Source organism: Hyla sarda, chromosome 11, assembly GCF_029499605.1.
Source record: "Hyla sarda isolate aHylSar1 chromosome 11, aHylSar1.hap1, whole genome shotgun sequence".
Lineage (NCBI taxonomy): Eukaryota > Metazoa > Chordata > Amphibia > Anura > Hylidae > Hyla > Hyla sarda.
In genome coordinates, this window is record NC_079199.1 from 63,030,222 (window position 1) to 63,057,451 (window position 27,230).

At 41.8% G+C, this 27,230-nt stretch overlaps 1 protein-coding gene across 3 annotated transcripts in view; it reads left to right on the top strand.

Annotated features, from left to right (window-relative positions):
- The window catches only part of CHRM5 (cholinergic receptor muscarinic 5), a 282,104-nt gene extending 255,645 nt beyond the window's left edge, over window positions 1-26,459 (top strand). For all 3 annotated transcript variants that reach the window (XM_056546828.1, XM_056546829.1, XM_056546830.1), the window contains exon 2: window positions 22,852-26,459. In XM_056546828.1, coding sequence (XP_056402803.1) covers window positions 22,909-24,486 — 1,578 coding nt within the window. In that variant the 5' untranslated portion in view covers window positions 22,852-22,908 and the 3' untranslated portion in view covers window positions 24,487-26,459. The remainder of the gene's footprint in view (window positions 1-22,851) is intronic.
- Window positions 26,460-27,230: the final 771 nt, after the last annotated feature.

Sequence of the window (27,230 nt, forward strand, 5' to 3'; positions counted from 1 at the left end):
GAGGGGAAGCCTGAGGAATACACAGCATCTCTCGCAATCTATTCCCGATATCTTCAGAGCGAGCGCTCCAAGATGGCGGCGTCCTGCTCTGACTCGCAGGCCCCTCGCTCTGATGAGGAAGAAGCCTACGCTTATGAGGATCTCTCCCTGCAGCTATGTTCCGCCACATCAAGTCTTTATTTCAGACAGAACTCGCTAAAGCCGTCACTGATTTCACCTCCCAGATCCATGACCTGGGGCAGCGGGTGGCGGACACAGAAGCTAAATTGGATGAACTGGTGGATACAGTAGAATCTGATATCGAGGACCACGCTTCACAACTCCAAGCCCTGGAACTGAAGCTAGAGGACCTGGTGAATCGCTCCCGCCGAGCAAACCTGCGCATAAGGGGGCTGCCTGAGGACACTACTGATCTCCCTAAAACTGTCACGGCATTGTTCTTTGAACTGGCCCCCCAACTGGAGCCGGAGCTGTTGAGGCTTGATCGGATTCACAGAGCACTGACTAGGCCTAAAAATTCTGACTTGACGAGAGATATTATAATGAAGCTTCACTACCCGGAGGTGAGAGACATTTTATTACAAGCCGCGTGGAATTTACCCGCACTGCCGGGCGTGCCCCCAACTGTGCGCCTGTACTCAGACCTGGCGCCGACTACTCTGACGCGTTGCAGGGACTTTCACCCTATTACCCTGGCCCTGCAGAGAGATGGTGTGAAATACCAATGGGGGTTTCCATTCTCCCTCACTTTCCAGATTAACGGACGCACTCATACGGTTCGGAATCTTCCCGATGCCAGAGCTGCTCTGGTCCGTGAGAATGTTGCTGTGATGGACCTCCCTCCGCTCCCTCAGCGCCCTGGACGTCCCACTCGCATGTGGAACCCGGGCTCGCAAATCTCCACCACCTGCGGTCTCTTCTGACCCCTCGAGCTGAACGCTTCATGCCGGTTGGTGTACCTAACGCTCCTGACTTATCATCTGTTTTCTTTCTTTTGCAGGGTCCTATTTTCCACTTTAGGACGATCTCTATCTGCATATTGGTGCCTGTGTACTTCCCCCCCCTTTTTCTCTTTGTTTTCTCTCCTCCCCATCCCTTTTTTTGCACTGGTGCGGACAGATCTCTGTCTTATTTTTGTTTTAATTGCAGGCTGGCTTAGTGTCGGACTATGGCGCTCTAACCGCCCTGATGTGGGTGCTTGGAAGTATGAGGGACCATGCACAATGTGCGCCTTTCTTTCCATGTACTATGGATTCATATTATTTCTTTTGTTTTTGTTTGTACTGTTCTTTTTGTTTTGTGTTTCTTAGGGTGTGCACTTTTATGGTTCCCCTATGGAACCACTGGATACTGTGCTGCTGTTCATCCGGGGTGGTGTTACCATGTGTTTTATATAGCTATTTACGTTTATTACTGTGTGGGTACTATGTTGTGCATACTTATTGTGTGGTATCATGAGTAAGGTGCTTTCTCATAATGTGCGGGGATTTAATTTCCTGCAGAAACGCAGTAAAGCTTTTCGAGCTTATCAATTACACGCTCCAGCAGTTATATATTGGCAAGAGACGCACTTTACTCCTGAGTCTCATCCTGCCTATTTTAGTAGGGCTTATTCTAGATTTTACATGTCTAATTATAAGATGAAGTGCAGGGGCGTGATGACATTGTTAAATAACACTTTTCCCTTTCAGGTCCAGGATGAACGTTTAGACGCTGAAGGGAGGTACTTGCTGCTTAGTGGTCTATTGTATGACAAACGGGTATGCTTACTGAATACATATGCTCCCACTGACTCGCCCATTCCCTTTTTCCAGAGTATGTGTGGCATGCTGGACACCCTGACATACGATATTTTATTGTGGGCGGGCGACTTTAATCTGGTTCTCAATGGTAAATTGGACCGGTCCAACCCAACTCCATTCCGTAGGTCTGGGTCCCAACAGCGAACGCTTTCCTCCTTGTTTATTTCCTACTCTCTAGCAGATACTTGGCGCGCATATAATGGTTCAACTAGAGGTTACTCATATTACTCTCCCGCACAAGGACACTACACCCGAATTGACTGGCGTTTAACTAATACTACTACACTGCCCCAATTACTCTATGCCAGACAAGTTGTCACACCATGGTTGGACCATGACGTGGTACTTGCTGCGTTTAACTTTATGAACCCCCTCCGATCCCCCTTTAGGTGGCGGCTCAATGAGGTGCTCCTCATCATTCCTAGAGTGAAACAACAATTGACAGATGACCTTTCGTCCTACTTTGCCACTAATGTTGCCACTAATGCTGAAACGGACCCTAAATGGGTTTGGCTGGCACATAAACCATATATTAGAGGCCGAATTATCACCCTAGCTACGGACATTAAACGGGACAAAACTCAGACACAGGTGGCCCTTGAAGCTAGGTTACATAGTCTCACCTTTGCACATCAACAAGACCCGTCGCCGTATCTTTATAGGGAGCTGAGGAACACCAGAAAGCAGCTAGATGCTCTTCTGTCCACTAATGTAGAAAAGGCGTTGCGATGGACGAAAGCGTCTTACTATAGGTATGCTAACAAACCTGGTCGCATGTTGGCCTCTATGCTGAAACGCACTACCACATTTAATAGGGTTCATAGTATACAGATACGCCCTGGAGTCCGCACCTCGCACCCCGACAAGATTGCTTCAGCCTTCCACGATTTCTATTCTACTCTTTACACTGAACCTTCTCGCCCCACCTCCTCCTCCGACTCGCTTTGCTCTTTTCTATCATCTGTATCCCTCCCGAACCTTTCCTCTGACGCGAAAGAGACGCTTAATGCACCCATAACTGTAGAGGAGATTGACTTTGCCATATCACACCTCAAGGCTGGCAAATCCCCGGGCCCTGATGGACTGTCCGCGGCTTACTATAAAAAGTTTGGTCCCCTATTAATACCGCATCTGCAAAAACTATATAACTCTTTAATGTCTTCTTCCCCTCTTCCTCCTGAGTTTCTGGACGCACTTATTACTGTGCTTCCTAAGCCTCATAAGGATCATTTGGATGTGGCTAATTATAGACCGATTTCTCTGCTTAATATTGATTTAAAGCTGCTGACATCCATTTGGCAGCTCACTTGAACAGGTACCTGCCAAGCTTGATACACTTAGACCAAGTGGGCTTCGTGCCTGGTAGTCAGGCACCTGATAATATCAAACCGAAAGAGACTTTCCTCAAGGGCTCAAAAATAGAATAATTTTATATAGGTAGGGTAGGGGATTTATTATCCACTAAGAGAGCAACTAAAACAACAACCTACAGGTGTGGAAGACCACACAACAAAATGGTGAATATACCCCAGTTAAAAATAATTTATGACAAGTATAATCATGTATAAAAATGGTTTTATTGAAATATATAGTTTATATAGCCCTTCTCCTCCACATCTTTAGTCCTTCCTTATCCTTTCTTCCCCTTTCCCCTCCCCCATTCCTTTCCCCCCCCTTTCCCCCCCTTCCCCTTCCCCCCCCCCTTTCCCCCCCCCTCCCTCTTCCCTCCCCCCCCTTCCCTTCCACTGTCCACCCAATATCCCCCCTCCTCCCCTCCCTTTCCCCTCCCCCCTCATGGTCCGTACACACATATATTTCTTGCACTTGTTCACTTATTCCCATTATTGGTTTCTCTGTCTCTTATGTGGTTTTCATTCATGTCATGTGCATTCATTTTACCCAAATTTCCTCATCTATGTCTGTTCTCGCTGTTTGTGATTACGCTATTCTTCTTTTTTTTTCATTGTTTGTAATTTTTTCTTTTTTTCATCCAATTGTCTTTTATTCATGTATGGTCTACAATACATCTTGCTCATCATCTCATCATTATGGCGGGAGACCCCCTTCCTTCCTCCTCCCTCTTCTTCTCCCATGTTCCCCATCCCTATGTATTATTCTACATATCTTTCATGTATTTATTGTTGTTGTTATCAGTAGCGTTGTCCAATTAACCATCTGTGGATGGTTCATGTATGCATGTTCATACAATATTGATTTGTTGCTCTTGTGATTTATTTTTTATAATTTTTTTTCTTAATTATGTTTAAAGCTATATGGGGGGCCCCCCACCTTATTATGTATGTTCATTCATAACCTATACGTTATTTATAATTATCAACATTTGGCTGTTATATTATCATTCTCTTTTATCGATGTACAATTCATTTATCACGCCCCTTTTTATTGGTTCCCATACCCTTTCACTTGGCAATATCAATGTATTAATTATCTCCCATACTTTTCACATTTATTTATTCATTTCATCACTTTCACTCACTCACCCTCCTAGCATTAAATTCTATTGCATATTTGCACACCAGGTTCATCACACTATATAATTTCCATTCACACCTCCCCTTCTTCTCCCTCCCCTCTATTCCTCCCTGCCCTTCATCACCTTGCACAATGTTGTTTATTCCCACGCACACACACATCCTTACACATTTCCTGTATCACATATATCCCATATGGTCGATTCAATTTAGATCCTACCTTTTTCCCCCCATTAAGTATTATTTTTCAATTATCTTTCACACATCACTTCATTCCCTTAGTTATTATCGGCATTCAGCCATCTTAGTGAGGCCTCAGGCAATTTTTACCTCTAGGGACCGGGCCCGGCGCACATGCGCAATATCATAGCATACGGCCATGTTTGTGTGGCCTGCGCCAATAGCTCCATCCTTGCGCGTCTCCGGCTCCCTGTATGGGAGTCGAGCCGGCATACATGCGCAGTAGTGTACCCTAGGCGAGGACGGCTTACACGGCCCTCCTCTCGCGAGATCCCGGTCTCATTCACATGAGCTGATCCGCGCATGTGACCTGACGTCATCTCCGGTTTACATCACCCAGTGTCTCGTAACAGGTGCGTTCCTCACTCCCCATTGGCATACATATACTACTTATAGCGAGGCTATTCCAGTCCACCTCACTCCTTGACAAAGCCGCTTCTGGCGAAACGCGTCGGAGTTGTGGAGGTGGACTGGGGTGAGTCCTGTGCCAGCCTATACCAAACCGTTTGTTCCTTGCATACTATTCTTTGCTGCTAGTCACCACTCAAACTTGCTGCTATCTATTTGCTGCTATCCATATTATTGCTGCTAATTGCCTGTTGGTTGTTATTGCTTATTATCAGCACTATACTGTGTGACCCAGGTGATATTATTCCCTTTTTTGGGGCTGCATGTTCAGGTCCTTGTCCACTTCATTTGCACGGTTAATATTTTAATTTTTTGCACTTGTTGTAACTCACTTGAGTGTTATGTTTTATTCATTTGCTTTCTGCATTGGTTTTTAATCATAATTCTATCACATATTTGTTTGCCCTCACCTGGTCATTGCGTGGTAATTTAATTTCACAAGCATTGTACATTTTTTTGCACATATTTTGCACGACTTTGAGAAGTCACAATGCTAGTAGTGAGCTGCAATTAATAGTTATAAATAGGTAGATTAATAATAATAAATAAATTAATATCTGCAAGGGTTGCATGCACAAGGAGAGGGGAAGAAGGGGGTTCTGACTGCTAAGATTAGAGCTCATCCGGATATTCGGGGCGTTGCGGTCGCATCATCCGAATATAAGACATCTTTGTTTGCGGATGACTTGCTCCTCACGCTTACTGACCCTCTGGTGTCCCTGCCGAATCTTTTCTCCCTCCTTGACTCTTTTTCTGCTCATTCTGGTCTTTGTGTGAATGTGTCTAAATCGGAAATACTATAATGTAATGTTCCTGACCCCCTCAAGGACCTTATTGCACACAATTTTAATTTTCAGGATGCTTCTCGGGGCCTGAACTATTTAGGAGTTCAGCTCACCCCGTCTATCTCCTCTTTGTACCAATGTAATTATGTCCCATTATATACCTCTATCCGCTCTGACCTGGCAAAATGGAATTTTCCCTATCTCTCCTGGACGGGGCGGATGAACGTAATTAAAATAGTTATTTTGCCCAGACTATTATACTTATTCCGCTCCCTCCCTATACCCATAGTTAAGTGCGATGTTCAAGCATTGCAACGGGATGTTTTTGCCTATATTTGGGCGCATAAACGACCTCGTATTGCGCGTTCTGTGATGCATTATAACAAAAGAGTGGGTGGTATGTCAGTCCCCAATTTCATTAAGTACTATTACGCAGCTAGACTGGCGCAACTCGCGCTTATTAATCTAACTAGAGAAAGCAGAGCTACTGAATGGGTTCTTTAGTTCTGTATATACTAAGGAAGAAGGAGCTGACATTGGACAGGTCAGTGCTGGTAACACATCATGTAATGTACTGAACTGGCTTAATGAAGAAATGGTACAAGGTAAGTTAAGTAATATAAATGTAAGCAAATCTCGAGGGCCAGATGGATTGCACCCAAGAGTTCTTAGAGAACTGAGTACAGTAATATCTGTACCCCTGTTCATGATATTTAGAGATTCACTGGTGTCTGGTACTGTGCCAAGGGACTGGCGCAAGGCGAATGTGGTGCCAATCTTCAAAAAGGCTCTAGGTCTTCCCCAGGAAACTATAGACCGGTAAGTTTAACGTGCATTGTGGGTAAATTGTTTGAAGGACTTATAGGGGATTACATACAGGAATACATAGGGGATAATTGTATTATAAGTGATAGCCAGCATGGGTTTACTAAGGATAGAAGTTGTCAAACCAATCTAATTTGCTTTTATGAAGATGTGAGTAGAAGCCTTGACAGAGGAATGGCTGTGGATATAGTGTTTATGGATTTTGCGAAAGCGTTTCATACTGTCCCTCATAGACGTCTGACAAGTAAGTTAAGGTCTTTGGGTTTGGAAACTTTAACTGGATTGAACACTGGCTCATGGATCGTACCCAGAGAGTGGTGGTCAATGATTCGTACTCTGATTGGTCCCCGGTTATTAGTGGTGTACCCCAAGGTTCAGTACTGGGCCCGCTGTTGGTTAATTTATTTATCAATGATATAGAGGATGGCATTAACAGCTCTGTTTCTATCTTTGCAGATGACACCAAGCTTTGTAGCATGGTACAGTCTATAGAGGATGTGCATAAGTTACAAGATGACTTGGATAGACTAAGTGTCTGGGCATCCACTTGGCAAATGAGGTTCAATGTGGATAAATGTAAAGTTATGCATCTGGGTACTAATAACATGTATGTGTCGTATGTCTTAGGGTGGATTAAACTGGCAGAGACTCTGGTAGAGAAGGATCTGGGTGTACTTGTAGATCACAGACTTCAGAATAGAATGCAATGCCAGGCTGCTGCTTCCAAGGCTGGCAGGATATTGTCATGTATAAAAAGAGGCATGGACTCGAGGGACAGGGACATAATACTCCCCTTTTATAAAGCATTGGTACGGCCTCACCTGGAATATGCTGTTCATTTCTTGGCACCAGTCCATAAAAGGGACACTGTGGAGCTGGAAAGGGTGGAGAAAAACTGTTCCAGGTCAAACCCCCCCCCAAAGGACAAGGGGGCACTCCCTCCGTCTGGAGAAGAAAAGGTTTAGTCTCAAGGGGCGACACGCCTTCTTTACCATAAGAACTGTGAACTTATGGAACAGTCTACCTCAGGAACTGGTCACAGCAGGATAAATTAACAGCTTTAAAACAGGGTTAGATACATTCCTGGAACAAAATAACATTAATTCTTATGAAGAAATATAAAATCCCATCCCTTCCCCAATATCGCGCCACACCCCTACCCTTCAATTCCCTGGTTGAACTTGATGGACGTATGTCTTTTTTCAACTGTACTAACTATGTAACTATGTAACTAAAGGGGCTCCCCTTTGGGTTACCTTGGAGGACTCTTTACTCCACCCGTACTCCTATAGGGCATTCATGTGTTCTTCCTGCCCTCTGACTGACCTCCCTTCCTCGGCCTTGGTAGCTTTGTACTCGTCTCTCTGGCGTCAGGTGCGCCTTAAATTTCAGCTGCAGTCTCCTGTCTCTCCTCTTCTCCCTTTTCTTTCTAATCCTCTATTTCCCCCTGGTCTGTCTACACATAACTTTTCCTGGTGGGCACAGGGCAAGTTACTCCGTCTTCACGATATCTTGGTTAGACGCCAGCTACCCACACTGGAAAATTTCTGCTTGACACACGCCCCACCTCCCGTTGAGTTTCTGCGTACCAGGCCTATATTTTCCTTTTTTCGTACACAAGTAGCCTCTCTTAGCCCCGTGTCCCCTACCTTCTTCGAGTCATGCATGATATACACACCTGACCGGCTGGGCTTACTCTCCTTACTATATTCTCACCTCAATGCTCCTCCACCAGATGACAAACTCCGGTTTATGGGTGACTGGGAACAGGACTACTCTGACGTTACCACAGTGGCAGGACTGTTGTACTACTTTGAACCGCGGCAGCTGGCAGGTGTCCTTGATGGAAACGGCACTCAAAGTTCTACATAGAACTTACTTTGTCACTGCTAAATTACACGCTATTTACCCTTCGGTCTCACCCTTATGCTTCCGAAATTGTGGGCTTCATGGGTCCATGTACCATGTCTGGTGGTCATGTCCTGTGGTTACTGAATCGTGGGTTAGAATTCTAGACCTCCTTACCTCCTTATTCTCCTGCCATATTCCGAGGACGACTGCCTTCTGCTTATTGGGCTTTAAACCACTGAGGCTGAAGTTTAGAGCTTTCCGATTGACCAAGTTGATTCTATTAGCTACTCGCATACACATAGCCTCCCAATGGAGAAAACCCCACCTGAGCTTTACCGCAGTTGTGCACAGGGTGAAACTTATGCTGAATGAGAAGATTTCTGCTATTAGGGAAGACTCAGTAGAACCGCTTTGAAAACGTCTGGGAACCGTGGCTCTCATCCACACATTGCCCCAGTATGTCCCACTGCTTTACATTGTATTGATATGCCTTATTTTTTGTACCCACCCTGGATGAACAGTTCTTGAATTATATTCACCGGTAATAGGTAATCAGACCCATTTGCTTGTTGCATTTTTCCATGCCTGGTTATCTGTTCTGTACACCATTTGTTGTTCTGTTTTATTTTCGATTGGGTTTTGCCATCCTTTTGGGATGACTTGTTTATTTGTCATGCTTTCATTACCAAATAAAAGCTTCATGGTTTAATTGTTAATTATATGGACCTACAGAATAAAGAGAAGCTGTAATTTTTACCGAAAAATATACTGCGTAGAAATGGAAGCTCCCAAAATTTACAAAATGGTGTTTTTTGTTCAATTTGGTTGCACAATTATTTCTTTTTCCGTTTCGTTGTAGATTTTTGGGTAAAATTACTGATGTCATTACTGATGTAAGTAGAATTGGTGGCGCAAAAAAATCAAGCACTCATATGGATTTTTAGGTGCAAAACTGAAAGAGTTATGATTTTTTAAAGTTAAGGAGGAAAAAATAAAAGTGCAAAAACTGAAAATCCCCTGGTCCTTAAGGGGTTAATAGCTCAAATAAAGAGTGTTTCACCAAGAGCTCCATAGCAGCATGTGATTATCTCAAGTCAAAATGTCAAATGTATCACCAGCCCAGAAGCTAGGCTGAGCTAATCCTTATCTAGACACACCCTAAGAGCTTTTGGATAGCAAGCCAAAGGCTTTAACTATTCCTGATAGGGGAACATAAAATTGTTGTCACACAACCAAATACAATAGTTGTGGGTGAACACAGACCAAAACAGACATGACCTCTCTCCTTCATTCTGACCTCATGCAAGCCAAGAAAGGTTTCTTAGACATTTCCTTGGTGCTGCCAGGGCAGTTATTCTCAGTGATGCCATATAGGGTGAAGTTTGTGGAGACCTTGAACCAGATACGCCACATGGAGGTGTCCAACAATGACAGACCAATTTGTTAGTCTATGGCTGCCTTGGGGCTTTTTCTGGGAGACTCCTACGTTTCTTCTCTCTCTTTATGAGCTTTGCTCTATTGTCCTCTCCACTTCTCTCTTTCTTTATGCCCTGTTTTTGACTAGGGGCCTTCTTTACCCCAATCCTATGCTCCTATGTGCGAACTTTGATTTTCTGAACACTCTGGGCCTGTACACGCATTCAGATAATTCCAAACTTGCTGCTGTTTGTGTATATAGTGAGTTATGACTTTTTTTTCTTCTTGTCTGGCGGTTATATTATCTTTATTACACTGTATTTCCCTACAGTTCGGCCCTGTGTTGTTGTTTCTCTGCCATTGCCATTCTGACCATGGTCTGAGCATCATTCACAATGTTGTGTTTGAGGCTCAGTTGAGAAAAATTCACGTGTTGGGGTCTACACATATGTGGGTAAGGCTGTTATTCATGATATAGGTTGGGACTATTGTATTATCATCTGTTGTACAGGTGATACTCGAAAAATTAGAATATCATGCAAAAGTTCATTTATTTCAGTAATGCAACTTAAAAGGTGAAACTAAAATATGAGAGAAACTGATTGCATGCAAAGCAAGATAGTTCAAGCTGTGATTTGTCAAAATTTGTGGTGATTATGGCTTACAGCTCGTGAAAATCCCCCAAATCAACAATCTAAGAACATTTTAATATTACATGCAATCAAGAAAACAAGAACAATGAGCCTCTGAAAAGTATAAGCATGCATATGTACTCAGTACTTGGTTTAGGCCCTTTTGCAGCTATTACTGCCTACATTGGGCATGGCATGGAAGCTATCAGCCTGTGACACTGCTGAGGTGTTATGGAAGACCAGGATGCTTCAACAGCGGCCTTCAGCTCTTCTGCATTGTTCGGTCTCATGTCTCTCATCTTTCTCTTTGCATTGCCCTATAGATTCTCTATGGGGTTCAGGTCAGGCGAGTTTACTGGCCAATCAAGAACAGTAATCCCATGGTCATTGATCCAGGTTTTGGTGCTTTGGCAGTGTGGGAATGTGCCAAGTCATGTGGGAATGTGCCGTTATCGCGCTTGTGTGCTTCGTCAACGGACCATTGCCCATCATCTTCCCCCACCTGTTCCACCTGTGCACTCTCCCCGCACCTACCTTATCGCTGTAAGCCGAAAATGAAATAAAGAGCCGGCAATTTACCTCAACACCTAGTGAGTGTTTCATTTCTACATACCTTCATATGGTGTATTTCTATTAATGTGCTTTGATACCGCACTTTGGAAACATCCTACTTCGTTTGCAATTAACTTTTTGAGGCTTTCCCTATTTATGGAGGGTGTCAATAATGGTTTTCAGCACAACTGTCAGGTCAGCAGTCTTTCTGATGATTGTGATTGCTACTGAACCAGACTGAGAGACCATTTAGGCTCAGGAACCCTTGCAGGTTTTATGGCTTAAATAGCTGATTAGAGTGGGACACTTTGAGCCTAGATTATTGCACCTTTTCACGCTATTCTAGTTTTCTGAGATTGTGGATTTGGGGTCTTCATGAGCTGTAAGACATAATCATCACAATTATGACAAATCACGGCTTGAACTATCTTGCTTTGCAGGTAATTAGTCTCTCTCATATCTTAGTTTCACCTTTTAAGTTGCATTACTGAAATAAAAGAACTTTTGCACAATATTCCGATTTTTCAAGTATCACCTGTATATTGATTTGAGAATATAATTTGCACTATGCAGTTTAATTGATTTATGTTTAGTTTTCTTCTGCTGACTGTCTATATTTCCTACCCATCTAATATATTGTTTCCTCCCTTTTGTATGTGTTCCTGAGGGGACAGTTTTTATAGTGCCTCTTTATTCTATGTACTAGCTGAGTACCCGGCATTGCCCGGTTTTTCCTTCCTAATCCTTGTTGGGGAGGAAAATAAACAAAGGAGGAAGCTTTTGACTTCATATCCCGTCCTCATATATTGTTGTCATATCCCGACCTCCTATCCCGTCATCATATCCCGACCTCCTATCCTGTCCTCCTATCCCGTCCTCCTTTCACGTCCTCATATCTCGACCTCCTTTCCCATCCTCCTTTCCCGTCCTCCTATCTCGACCTCCTATCTCGACCTCCTTTCCCGTCCTCCTATCCCATCCTCCTATCCCGTCCTCCTATCCCGTCCTCTTATCCCGTCCATCTATCCCGTCCATCTATCCTGTCCTCCTATCCCGTCCTCCTATCCCATCCTCCTATCCCGTCCTCCTATCCCGTCCTCCTATCCCGTCCTCCTTTCCCGTCCTCCTTTCCCGTCCTCCTATCCCGTCCTCCTATCCCGTCCTCCTTTCCCATCCTCATTTCTCGACCTCCTTTCCCGTCCTCCTTTTCAGTCCTCCTATCCCGTCCTCCTATCCCGACCTCCTATCCCGTCCTCCTATCCCGTCCTCCTATCACAACCTCCTATCACGACCTCCTATCCCGTCCTCATATCTCGACCTCCTATCCCGACCATCCTATCTCGACCTCCTATCCCGTCCTCCTATCCCGACCTCCTATCCCTTCCTCCTATCCGGTCCTCCTATCCCGACCTCCTATCCTGTCCTCCTATCCCGTCCTCCTATCCCGACCTCCTATCCCGACCTCCTATCCCGTCCTCCTATCTCGACCTCCTATCTCGACCTCCTATCCCGACCTCCTATCCCGGTCCTCCTATCCCGCTCCTCCTATCCCGGTCCTCCTATCCCGTCCTCCTATCCTGTCCTCCTATCCCGACCTCCTATCCCGTCCTCCTATCCCGTCCTCCTATTCCGACCTCCTATCCCGACCCGTAATATGTGTACCAGTTATTGAAATATCTCCAGCCGTACGGAAGTTATGTGGGAACATACATTTCCCATTGATTTGCATGGGACTTTAAACAAAAACCCCGACCCTCACAAATGGGGGTAGTTAAGGGTTAAATTAACTATCCTATATTTTAAGTGGATATATAAGTAACATGTGACCAAGTATTATCGAAATATCTCAAGCCATTTGGAAGTTATTCAGTAACATATATTTCCCATTGACTTGTATGGGACTTTAAACATAGACCCGCCCCTGGCAAATGGGGGTGAGTAAGGGTTAAATCACCTATTCTATGTTTGTTGTTGACATATAAGTAACATGTGTGCCAAGTTTCATGTTAATATCTTTAGCCGTTTGGACGTGTTGCTGGAACATACACACATACATAGATACACACACACACACACACACACACACACGTTGAGTTGTATATATATATATATATATATATATATATATATATATATATATATATACTAGCTGAGTACCCGGCGTTGCCCGGTTTTTCCTTCCTAATCCTTGTTGGGGAGGAAAATAAACGAAGGAGGAAGCTTTTGACTTCATATTCAGTCCTCATATATTGTTGTCATATCCCAAAAACCACATCCCGACCTCCTATCTCGACCTCCTATCCCATCCTCCTATCCCGTCCTCCTATTTCGACCTCCTATCCCGTCCTCCTATCCCGTCCTCCTATCTCGACCTCCTATCCCGACCTCCTATCCCGTCCTTCAATCTCGAGCTCCTATCCCGACCTCCTATCCCGACCTCCTATCCCGATCTACTATCCCGTCCTCCTTTCTCGACCTCCTATCTCAACCTCCTATCCCAACCTCCTATCCTGACCTCCTATCCCGATCTCCTGTCCTCCTTTCCCGTCCTCATATCTCGACCTCCTATCTCGACCTCGTATCCCATCCTCCTATTTCGACCTCCTATTCCGACCTCCTATCCAGACCTCCCATCCCGTCCTCCTATCCCGACCTCCTATCCCGTCCTCCTATCCCGACCTCCTATCCCGACCTCCTACCCAACCTCCTATCCCTACCTCCTATCCTGACCTCCTATCTCGACCTCCTATCCCGACCTCCTATCTCGTCCTCATATCCCGACCCGTAATATGTGTACCAAGCATTGAAATAGCTACAGCCATACGGAAATTATATGGGAAAATACATTTCCCATTGATTTGCATGGGACTTTAAACAAAAACCCTAACCCTCACAAATGGGGGTAGTTAAGGGTTAAATTAACTATCCTATATTTTAAGTGGCCATATAAGTAACATGTGATAAATTATTATCGAAATATCTCAAGCCGTTTGGAAGTTATGCGGTAACATATATTTCCCATTGCCTTGCATGGGACTTTAAACATAAGCCCCGCCCCTGGCAAATGGGGGTGAGTAAGGGTTAAATCACCTATCCTATGTTTGGTGTTGACATATAATTAACATGTGTGCCAACTTTCATGTTAATATCTTTAGCCGTTGGAAGTTTTTGTGGAACATAAACACATACATACATACACACACACGTTGAGTTTTATATATACAGTGGTCCCTCAACATACGATGGTAATTCGTTCCAAATGACCCATCGTTTGTCGAATCCATCGTATGTTGAGGGATCCGTGCAATGTAAAGTATAGGAAGCTGTACTCACCTGTCCCCGTCGCTCCGGACCAGGTCCTCACTGCTCCCGATGCTGTCCCAGGGGCTCCCGATGCTGTCCCGCTGCTCCGGTGTCTTCTTCGCGATCCTCCGGTGTCTTGCGCATCTTCTCCAGGGTCCGGGCCTCGCTTTCTGGTGACGTTATTACGCTGCTGCGCCGGCGCAGCGTGCGTAGTGACGTAATAACGACGCCGGAAAGCGAGGCCCGGACCCTGGAGAAGATGCGCAAGACACCGGAGGATCGCGAAGTGGACCGGGAGCAGCGGGAATAGGTAAGTGAACCTGCCAGGGATGCTTAAACTGCTATCCGACAGCAGCTTAAGCATTTTGCGCTGTCGGATAGCAGTTAATGCGATGGCCCCGACATACAAAAGCACCGTATGTCGATGCTGACATCGACATGCGATGGCCTCTGAGAGGCCATCGTATGTCGATTTTATCATATGTCGGGGCCATCGTAGGTCGGGGGGTTACTGTATATAGATTTTAATATGTATGTCTAATTAAGATTTATATTTTGATAATAGGTAGTAGTAGTGTTTGCATTTGGGGCTAATGTTTTGTTCTATCAAAATGTTCAATAAACACAGATTAGCCTTATTTATTAATGGAAACAGTAGTGCGTTAAGGTTTTGTGCTGTCATAGGCCTGACTAAACTCATGCATGCCCATAATCTAAATTTTACCGACACTTTCTTATCAAGGCCACACCTTTTTCTGTTTAAGGCACATTCCTCACCTTTTAAAAATCATAACCCTTTCAATTTTGCTAATCGCTTATCGCTTATTTTTTGTGCTGCCAATTCTACTTTTGCAGTGACATTGGTCATTTTACCAAAAAATCCTCAGTGAAAGGGGAAAAAAATCATTGTGTGACAAAAATGGAAGAAAAAATGAAATTTTTTAACTTTTGGGGGCTTCTGTTTTTACACAGTGCAATTTTCAGTAAAAATTACACCTTATCTTTATTCTGTAGGTCTAAATGGTTAAAATGATACCATACTTATATAGGTTTGATTTTGTGTTACCTCTAGAAAAAAATCATAACTTCATGCACAAAAATGTATACGTTTAAAATTGTCATCTTCTGACCCCTATAACTTTTTAATATTTCCACATACAGTTATGAGGGCTCATTTTTTGCGCCATGATCTGATGTTTTTATCAGTACCATTTTTGTTTTGATTGAACTTTTTGATAGCTTTTTATTCACTTTTTCTTGTGCTATAAAAAGTGACCCAAAAAATGCTATTTTGGACTTTTGAATTTTTTTGCGTGTACTCCATTGACCATGCGGTTTAAATAATGATATATTTTTATATATTGCTGCACGTGGCAATACCACATATGTTTATTTCTTCTTTACACAGTTTTTTTTTTTAAATGGCAAAAGGGGGGGGGGTGATTCTTACTTTTATTAGGGAAGGGGTTAATTCGTCATTAGTAACTTTTTTTTTCCGCTTTTCTTTTTTGCTATGTTATAGGGGATATAACATGCATTACATTGATTCCTAACACTGATCATCGGCATAGAACTACATGCAGATGATCAGTGTTATTGGAGCTTGACTTCTCTTGCCTGGATCTCAGGCATGGAGAAGTCAATCATCGATTGGACGCCGAGGAAGCAGGTAGGGGACCTTTCTTCTAGCTGATCAAGACACATGCGGTTTCACCGCTTTGATTGCTGTGTCTAAAGGGTTAATAGTGCACGACACAATGATCGGTGTCGCACACTATTAGCACAGGGTCCTTAACCCCTTAAGGACCCGGGCTTTTTCCGTTTTTTCATTTTCAATTTTTCCTCCTTAACTTTAAAAAATCATAACTCTTAAAAATTTTCACCTAAAATTATATATAATGGCTTAATTTTTGCGTCACTAATTCTACTTTGTAATGACATTAGTCATTTTACCCAAAAATCTACGGTGAAACGGGAAAAAAAATCAATGTGCGACAAAATTGATGAAAAAACACTATTTTGTAAGTTTTGGGGGCTTCTATTTTTACGCAGTACATTTTTTGTCAAAAATGATACCTTATCTTTATTCTGTAGGTCCATACGGTTAAAATGATACCCTACTTGTATAGGTTTGAATTTGTATCACTTCCGAAAAAAATCATGAATACATGCAGGAAAATGTATACGTTTAAAATGGTCATCTTTTGACCCCTATAACTTTTTTATTTTTCTGTGTTCAGGGCGCTTTGAGGACTCATTTTTTGCGCCGTCATCTGAAGTTTTTAGCGGTACCATTTTTGTTCTGATCAGACTTTTTGATCACTTTTTATTCACTTTTTTGTGGTATAAAAAGTGATCAAAAATGCGCTATTTTGGACTTTGGAATTTTTTTGCACGTACGCCATTGAACGAGCGGTTTAAAAAGCGGTATATTTTTATAAATCGGACATTTCCGCACGCGGTGATACCACATATGTTTATTTTTATTATTATTTACATAATGTTTTTTTTATTTTTGGAAATGCCGGGTGATTTAAACTTTTATTAGGGGAAGGGATAATTGAAAGGGTTAATGATTTTTTTACACTTTTCTTATGCAACATTATAGCTCCTATAGGGGGCTATAACATTGCATTAACTGATCTTTTACACTGATTGATCCATCTCCATAGGAATGGATCAATCAGTGTTTTCGGCGATTGAATGCTCAAGCCTGGATCTCAGGCTTGAAGCATTCATTCTGCGATCGGACAGCACAGGAGAAGGTAAGAGACCTTCCTCCTGTGCTACAGCTGTTCGGGATGCCGCGATTATACCGCGGCGATCCCGAACAGCTCCCTGAGCTAGCCGGGCACTTTTACTTTCGTTTTTAGCCACACGGCTCAGCTTTGAGCGCGCGGCTAAAGGGTTAATATCGCGCGGCACAGCGATCAGTGCCGCACGCTATTAGAGGCGGGTCCCGGCTTCACTATGACGCCGGGCCCGCCGCGATATGATGCGGGGTCACCGTGTGACCCCGCGTTATATCGCAGGACCGGGACCCATGACGTATGCATACGTCATGGGTCCTTAAGAGGTTAAGGGGTTAAATGTTATATCTAATATATTAAGAGATAATGATCTTTAAATAAAATAATAAAAAGTGTAAATTCAACATTTTTTTTTTACCATGATTAGTCATCCATGTCAGGGTTAGTGACTAGTTGGAGTTGGCATATGTCTGTTTCTGTCATATTCCCTTTCCTTGCCCCATCAAGGGCAGCTGCTAAGGACAGGGCTAGTCCGATGATGGCTGCATAATTCTGCCCTTGACAAAGTGTTTGTGTGGGGGAGAGGATGGGTACAGTGACAGCTGCCTCATGAATGCAGGGCAACACTTCTCTGGGATGGGGGCAACCTTAAAACATATAACTCAGTGAATGGTGAGAGCCACCTCACCTTCACACATAGGATTTGTAACAAGCGGAGCATCGCCACCAGCTCAGCACCATCTAATGAAGAGTATGCATCCTCACAAGCCAATGTTAGCTAATGTTGATGCTAATAAAGGATGCGTCTGCCTCCTCATTGGATGATTCTGAGCTGGTGAAAATGCTTAGCTTGTTTTCAATCCTTTTTATGTCTGAGGGTAAGGCCGTTCTGTCTTGCAGTAAGGCATGTCCCCCCTATACTCATTAAGCAGATACATTTTTTTTTTTTTTAATTATCCGCCACTCCCCGACAAGGAGGCCTGGGACTTGTTGGCTTAGTTAAAGATACAGGGTTGAATGGAATGTTATTATGGTTCCAAAGAAGGCAGTAAGTACGCAGGTTGATAAATGAAGATAAAAGTTCATTTAACAACAGTTGTGGTAACAATTTCGGACTGCCCAGAAGGGTTTACAGTAAAAATAGTAATACCATAAACCTTTATTCAATATTAACTATTTAATTGATAGTGTCATATACAGTAATTTACAGTACAGTAGATATGCCTGAAATGTGCCCTGTTTGCAAGAGCCAAGTGTTCGACTTGCAGCTGTGATGCATACAGCACCCACAGTACTGCAAATCCAGGTTTATAGTTATCTTCATTGTAAATTAGGTAATTTTTACAACACAGACAATATATCTTCCTTGGAGACCACATTATCTATGAGCTAAGTGGGTATTCCCTGTATATGGATCATTTACCTTTTATCTGCAGGAGATAACAGTTTACTTTGCTTTTCTGCTCGCATTTCCTGCAAATGGTGCATCAGTAATGGACATAGTGTGGGTGGGTAGCCCCACTGTTCATTCACAAAGAAACAATTACTATGGTAAAGTCAGGATATCAGAGGAGGTCTCTGAAGTTTAGGGCTTAGCTAGCACTGTTGAAGGTAGAAAAAGTGGTGAAGATGAAGAACAGTTTATGTTACAAGAGGACATCAATTAAGGTGAGGCAATGAAGGCATAAGGCTACATAATTCTCCTAGCCTTAATTTATTAATTCTCAGGAAATGTAGGGTACTTATATTCTGAATTATTTTACCAGAATATATAAAAAGAGCACAGCACTGATCAATGATTTTTAGCTGACTTAACACATTTAATGCGCACTTTAATAGTATTGAACAATGCTGAAGTTTAGCTAGTAGGTGACTGGGCACCATATGTCTCAGGTGCATGGAGGGCTTCTGCCACTCTGCCTTGTCCCAGATAATTGCATACAAGAAAAACAGAGAAATCTTTTAAGTTCAAGTATTTCTAGACTATCATACAAAATTGAATTTAACATTTTGCTACTCTGCTTTCCAGTGTCTAATTTTGCACATGTTTATATTACACAGGTATAAAATAAAGCATATGTACTAAAATGTGTGTGCTCGGAGCATGTATGATGGCAAAGAGACACTCTAAGGCTCTATATTTATCATTTTGTAATGAGCCCAATGTATCTCTATATGGTACTTCCATACAGCTCTGTATTTTGGAGGTATTTCTCCCATAGAAAAAGTGCATTTATGGGGAATACCTTCATAACATTATTTAGTGGCACATGCCATGTTTTTATGTTTTTATTTATGTTTGTGTTTTTGCTTGTTAATGTCAAATTTCTTGTGTGCTCATATGGGGGTGTTTATTAAGGTTGGTGTAGGTTTTTTTTTTATTTTTTTTTTTTACACCTTTAATTTGTGGTGGTGGTGGTGGTGGTGGAAATGTGTACGTGCACCATCAGTACACATCCCTTTGTAAAATTCCTACTGTGTAATTTTGTATGTAAGGTCTGTGCTGATGTAGATTTGCAGTGCTTTTGAGGAGTTTGCAACTTTAAAAAAAAAAAGTTTTTCAGAAAAAAGAAAAACATATCCATATCCATAAGGAAGGTACACCTATGTCACATGGACACTTATACTTATGATAACTTTTTTTGCGCATTTATGGATACAGATATGTTTTTCTTTTTTCTGTGTTTGCACATATTCTTCATTACTACCAGGTGCCTTATGTTAAGATATGTTGTGTATACCGGCCTGTATAGTATGATCATCCTCACATTATACCGTTTTCCTTGTATTTTGTAAACAATCACGTGATTTACTAGATGTCACCTGTACACTATTTAAACTTCACATTGTATATCAGTCACTGCTTGACAATGCCTGTGTGAGACAGGCGAAACGTCGCTCCTATAGATGTTTGGTTGAAATAAAAGCCATTCATTCTTTTCACTTGGAAATTGGTGTGCCGCTGCTTTTTTGCATATATATATATATATATATATATATATATATATTGTGACGAACTGTCTTGGGGATTAGCTCTGGGATCGTCCTGGTCACTTGCCACGGGACACGTTCCTCACAATAACACAGCAGACCACAGTGCCGCATACAAGTCTGGCTCCACGCCAGCTTTATTTCCACAGGTTGCAGGTAAAACAAAACATAAACAGGAACAAAAATAAAGCCCTAGACCGTCTGGTCACTGACTATACATGTAAGCATGCTCTGCCTATCAACTGGTGAGCTACCCTCATCCAGTTAAACATGTGACTCCTGCAACCTGTTACTCAGTTCACACCACTTCTTGGACCACTCACAGCGCCTCCTGCGTGATACCTAAACAGGGCCCGTGTGTCTCCTCCTCTAACAGCCAGCATACTGTTTCCAAGGGAGAGCCCCAACTATTCTGTTTCCTTTCCTTTTAAACACACTTTCCCTTCCTGATACCTCATTAATCAGGCCACAGGTGGATTCTCCAGAGTTAGCAAGGGTAATACACCCTTTCCTTGCCACACTGCCACTATATATAAATATAAATATATATATATATATATATATATATATATATATATATGTAACATAATTATTTGCAGTAGATCTTCCATCTCCACTCTTATTTACTAAAGCTGTTTCCCAAGGAAGAATAATTGATGCCTTATCTACAGAATAGGCTATTAATAGCTGATCAACAGAAAGCCAACACCTGCCCGCAACCCACCAATCAGCTATTTTGCACATCCACAGTGCCCAGATGTAAACAATGTTATGAAGTCAAAAACCTCGGCTTTATACATTGTGTAGCAGTGGCGCTGAGCTACTTAAGTGCAGCTCCCTTTGAAGTGAACGGGCACTGCTCTGCAATAACCCAGCGCTACCACTACACAATGTCAAGGCTTCTGGGTTTGTACATTGTTTAAATCCGTGCACAGTGGCTGTGAAGAACTGATGATTGGTGGGCTACCAGGTGTAGATCAGCTATCTAAAGAGAAGGTGCATGGGTCCAGTGGAATCAACATCAAGTACATCTATATGTAACATAATAGGCTGTGTATTTCTAGTTATCAAACCAATATGTCATGATAGCGGATCATGTAACGTCATGCAGGGCAGGGAAGAGTGAGCCCTAAGCTGACCCTGAACCTCTTTCCATGCCTACTTGCACAACCGCCCTAAATAACAGATCACAACTTGGTGACAATCCATAATCTAACTAAAGTGCAGGGGTATCAGGGTCAAAACAATAAACGGAACAGTACAAGGTCAGGGACAAGCTAGGATACAAGAGGTTAATAAACTATAAACAACAAAATTATAGCAACAGGTATGTGACGTACAGGCAACAGCCTAGAAACCAAAACAAGATAAACAGCAGATATGAAAATATGAATGAGACAGGATAGTACGAAATATACATAACAGTGAGACTAGATCCTGAATGCAGGGTTACATAGTTACATAGATTATAAGGTTGAAAAAAGACAAGAGTCCATCAAGTTTAACCTAAAGCTCTACTGTGTTAAGAGCATGTACAGGTAAACTGAAGCCAGATACTCTATAAAACAGGGATAAGCAAATACTGGATAACAAAAACAGACACAAAAACACTCAAAGACCCACGGGTCTGAACGCGGACCACTATTAGGATACACTAGAACTAAGAAACAAAACTGACTCCTATGTTAGGGAAAAGCAAAGCTCAGGAGACGGATCTAACACTAGGAGGAACCGGAATAACTACAAAGCCAAATTCCAAAACATGGAGGGAAACAAAATACAACACTAAGGGGGACATTTATCAAAGCATTTAGTAGTTTTTTTTTTTTTGCTTAAAATTGTCGCAAAAAGTCGTACATGGAGCATGGAGCAGAAAAAGCCACTACCAAAGCAGAAAAAAATTTGCTTACATGAAAGAAATTGATCAACAGGCTTAAACCAGTTGATAAATAAGTCGCACTTAAGCAAAGAAATAGTAAGAAAAAAAGAACTTAAAAATGGAATACATAAGCAAACATTGATAAATGTCCCCCTATGTGGGACAGGACCTAACCTTGAAAGAATACGCAAGATACAAGCTCTTCTAAACATAGCTAAACATTCAGGATTCACAGAAACAAGTGTAAACACTAACCAAGACACAGAACTAAGGTTCACATAACATATACAAGTAGGATAGACTAAAACCGACCATAGTACACAGAATACCAAGAGAATATGTAACAGGGCTAAAAGCTAGCAAGTCAGAAAGCCATGGCTATACCAAGTACATATGTGCACATACAGACAGGAGTGAACAGAGTGAAACCCAGTAAATAGTAAAATCAGCAACACTGAATTCAAGCTGAGCTTGGATTTACATAGGTACTGTCAATAAACTAAATTTTTCATTTGCACTCATTATGGTAAATAAAAAAATATTTCTAATATACTTTGTTTAAAAATAAAAAATGACATTTTCTATGTCTTATTTGTGTTTAAAAAAGCTGCCACTAGGTGTCTCTCCACTCTGCCACTAGGTGTCTCACTTGCACAGACTTTGGACTCCTGCTGGCCTGTTAGAAGTCCAAAACCAGGAAATGCAGTCTGAAGCACTGAGGGGGGGGGGGGGGGGGGGTATGGGTGCAGGTACAGACATAAATTAACCACAGACTGGCCAGGTACAGTCATACATTAGCATAAATTCTGTTTTACTTTTTTACTGTAGATTTTGTTGTTACAGCTGCACTTACAGTAAAATTGTTGATGTACAATTATATTGTATAGTAATATGAATATATTACATATTTGTCTTTTCATTTCAGAATCTGCACAGCTGTTTATTGGTGTCCACATCTTTAGGATCACTGAAAATCAGGACCATGGAATCAAACACCACTTCCTTTAATCACACCAATGGGACAATAACCTTGAAAGCTCACAGCCTCTGGGAAGTTATCACTATTGCCACAGTCAGTGCTGTTGTCAGTCTGATAACGATAGTAGGAAATATCCTTGTCATGGTTTCCTTTAAGGTAAACAGTCAGCTAAAGACTGTGAACAATTATTACCTGCTAAGTTTGGCTTGTGCGGACCTCATCATTGGCATCTTCTCAATGAATCTCTACACATCTTACATATTAATTGGTCACTGGTCCTTGGGTAGCCTGGCATGTGACCTATGGCTAGCCCTGGATTATGTGGCTAGTAATGCCTCTGTAATGAACCTGTTAGTAATTAGTTTTGACAGGTACTTTTCTATAACACGGCCATTAACTTATAGAGCAAAACGCACACCTAAGAGGGCAGGGATCATGATTGGACTGGCATGGTTCATTTCCTTCATTTTGTGGGCTCCGGCAATTCTCTGCTGGCAATATTTTGTTGGGGAGCGCACAGTGCCACCTGGAGAATGTCAGATACAGTTTCTTTATGAACCTATAATCACTTTTGGAACGGCCATTGCTGCCTTTTATATCCCAGTGTCTGTGATGACCATTTTATACTGCCGAATTTATAAAGAAACCGAAAAACGCACCAAAGATTTGGCTGAGTTGCAGGGTTCTGAGTCAGTGGCAGATTTTGAGATGATGAGGCCACAGGGGGCACTGCTAAAATCCTGTTTTAGCTGTAAGCAGCAAACACTCACCAAAAGAGAACGGTGCCAGGCCTCATGGTCATCATCCAGTCGTAGTGCCTCTGCTACAGTCAAGATCTCCCACAGCCCCAACATCTGTAATGAGTGGGCTAAAGAGGACCAGCTGACAACCTGCAGTAGCTACCCCTCTTCAGATGATGAGGACAAACAATCTAAGGAAGCTGTCTTTCAGGGTGTTTATAAGAACCAAACTGCAGCTCAAAAGGAAGAAGAAACCAAGCACATTCTTACAAAAGAACAGCCGGTGCTAAATGATTATGATAATGAAAGATTTTTCTTAACTCCCGGTAAAAGTCAAGCACAAAAAAGTCAAAAGTGCGTCTCTTACAAATTTAGAATTGTAGTGAATGATGATGGATCTCAAGAAGTCAATAATGGTTGCAGAAAAGTAAAAATCACTCCTTGCTCATCTATGTCCAAAGGACACTCTTTGAGAAGCATGGATCCACACTTCAGTAACCATATGACCAAACGTAAGAGAATGGTTCTTATCAAAGAGCGCAAAGCAGCACAAACATTAAGTGCTATTCTCCTAGCTTTTATCATCACATGGACTCCCTACAACATCATGGTTCTGGTTTCAACCTTTTGCTATAACTGCATCCCATCCACACTCTGGCACCTGGGGTACTGGTTGTGTTACGTCAATAGTACAGTCAACCCTATTTGCTATGCTCTTTGTAACAAAACCTTTCGTAAGACATTTAAAATGTTGCTGCTATGTCGGTGGAAAAAGAAAAGGGTAGAGGAAAAACCATATTGGTATGGTCAACAACCTCCAATTCATAACAAGCTGCCTTGAAAGCAGCATATACAAGCAATGTAATATAGCAGGATCTGGGGATCTATGGTGCGGTCAAAATCATAGCAGAACTGGGGACTTTTGAATGGCTAGTACAATTACAAGAAGATGCACTTTTCCCCTTTCTTTATAAATGTGTTGACTGTTGACCACATTGCTGTGTTTAACCAATGCTGTGTATGCATTTGTGGTGAACAGTGGAAATTATACACCCTAGCAAAATGACTGCAAAGCAAATGTATTGCCTATCTCCCTTCTATAAGTTAAATTGTCTCTAATGCCTTTATGATATGGGCCTTGTTTTTAGTGCCACTGCATGCTAGTGGCTTTAAGAAAACTCCTAAAGTCAAATATAATAAAAAAAAGTTCAGCAGAAACAGAACTGAACTTTGCTAAAGTAAAGTTCCAGCCTTTCAGAGAGTTAGGCAGCCTAACAATTGTTAACATGTTACTGTGCAAACAGTGGGATCCAGTCATTGTGAGTTCTACACATGATATGCTGCTTTTATTATGATTACTTCTTAATATTTGATGTTGTACAGTCAAGAGCATTTTTTAGATAAGTAACTAGATACTGTTCTCTTTGATATCAGTGGCAAAGAGTCAAATGTTTTAAGGATTACATGTACTTACTGTATATTGTATTAGCAGAAAAATGGAAACAACCACTAAAAATGTTACTGTTCTTCTGTATGGTAGGAAGTGACAAATATGTACTTGTCCGGTAATACTCATGTAAGGTTTGTTTACTGTTCTCTGTTAATGTTTACATGTATCACAACTTTAATTTTGCTTCATTGAGGTCAGTATTAGGTAATGCATTATTGTAACTGACATACAAAGATTTATTGATTAAGAACTTAATATAGTAAATAATATGAACCAATGGTATGTCCATTATTAAAGCAGTAGAATGTTTTATAGTACTTTCCAATTTGTTGCATTGGAAATATCAATCAAGTTATAAAATGTGAACTTTCACTAAAAGATGTTGTTTTCATTTCACTAAGGCAAATTACTGGCAAATATACCCTTACCACTTATTTAATAAATTTGTGAACAGACCAAAGATAAAATATCCTCCCTCAACAAAACCTTTCACGTCACGCAACAAAACAGTAGTACTAAGTATTTTAACACATAGTACACTGCTTAAAAGGTCCACACACTTAGGCTAGGTTTCCACATTTTACCTGCATTTAAAAAAAAAAAAAAAAAACCTCCACTGTAGTTTGTGAGCCAAAGTCAGAAGTATATTCAGAAGGAACAGGAAATACAAAGGAGTAAATTATACTTTTCCTTCCTGTTGGATATACTTCTGACTTGGCTCAAAAACTGCAGTGGTGGTTTTCCAAAAACACCAGAAAAAGCATGTGTATAAACCTAGCCTAAGTCTGGGAGCCTAGTTAGGCCTCTTTCACATACATCAGTTGTCCGATAGTGTTTCACATTTGAATTGACGTGCATTTATTTGCATGGGACAGTTCACAATCATCTGGCTTCTCAATTTGGATGCGGGATGGTTGGACCTGCTGGACAGCACCAGACAGAAGAATGCTGCTTGCTGCAGTTGTGTCCAAATTTAGGCTGACACCGGACATGTTAACCTAGCCTTAGACTAATTAAATGCACAAAACCATAGTAGAAATTGTCTTAGGGTTGCAATGGGTTTCTCACAACACTGATATAACACATGGCATTTTCATGATTGAGTTTTTTTTTCCAGTTTATAAACTCTGATACCCAACACACACAGTTTATCTGTTACAGGGAAGTAGTAAAGAAATTAGAAAGGATGAAGTTCATGAAACAAAAATTAAATGTTAAAAGCTAATTGACTGATCTGACTATAACTGTACTTAACTTGCTCCAATTCTGGTATCAATTCAACCAAATCTCCAATGAAATGCAATGTCTTGCATTCAATATAGTTCGTTTTATACATGCTTAATAATAAATGTGTTTTTATGTTTGCACAATGGTGTGAATATTCTGTTGTTTACAAAAGTTTTTGTGCCATCATCCTTTTATTTTATGTGGATTTAGATGCTCGTGCATTGAAATTCCTGTAAAACCTGATGACACTCTGCATCCCATTTTTCTGCAACCCCATTCATATGCAAGGCAAAATTTCTGCCATCACCACAAAATAAAATTAGTTGGAGGAATAAGCGGCATGTCACTTATCTTGGCAGAAATGTTTTGCCATCACCACAAAATAAAATAAGTTTTCGATATAAGCGGCATGTCACTTATCTTGGCAGAAATTACTAGAGCTAGCCCCATTAAATTACGCTTTGCTGCACACCTTTACATATGTCCAGTATGCTCAATAAACACACCCTAAAACTTGCCGCAACTAATGCAACAAGTGATGATAAAAGTGCATCAGCTGGCATCAGTTGCTTAGATCTGGTGTTCAGTAACTGTGCATGCCAGATGGGGAAACCCAGCAAGATATGTTTTCCTGCCCAGCACCCATGCAGTGTGTTCCACCATCCGGTGGGAATGTGAACTTTCCCATTCAAATGAATGGGGTCAGTTTTACAATACAAATATTTAGGGCCTCCCTTCACATATGTCTGTGGTTCTGTGGCATTTCCGTCCGGCGCTGTAGAAAAAGCAACGGAGGGAGAAGCCACCGGACGACGGACATATGTAAAGGGAGCCTAAATATTTATTTTCACAATGAAATCACAGTTCTGAAGCATCTTTCTCAGAACTGTCAGTTATACCTTTCCTCT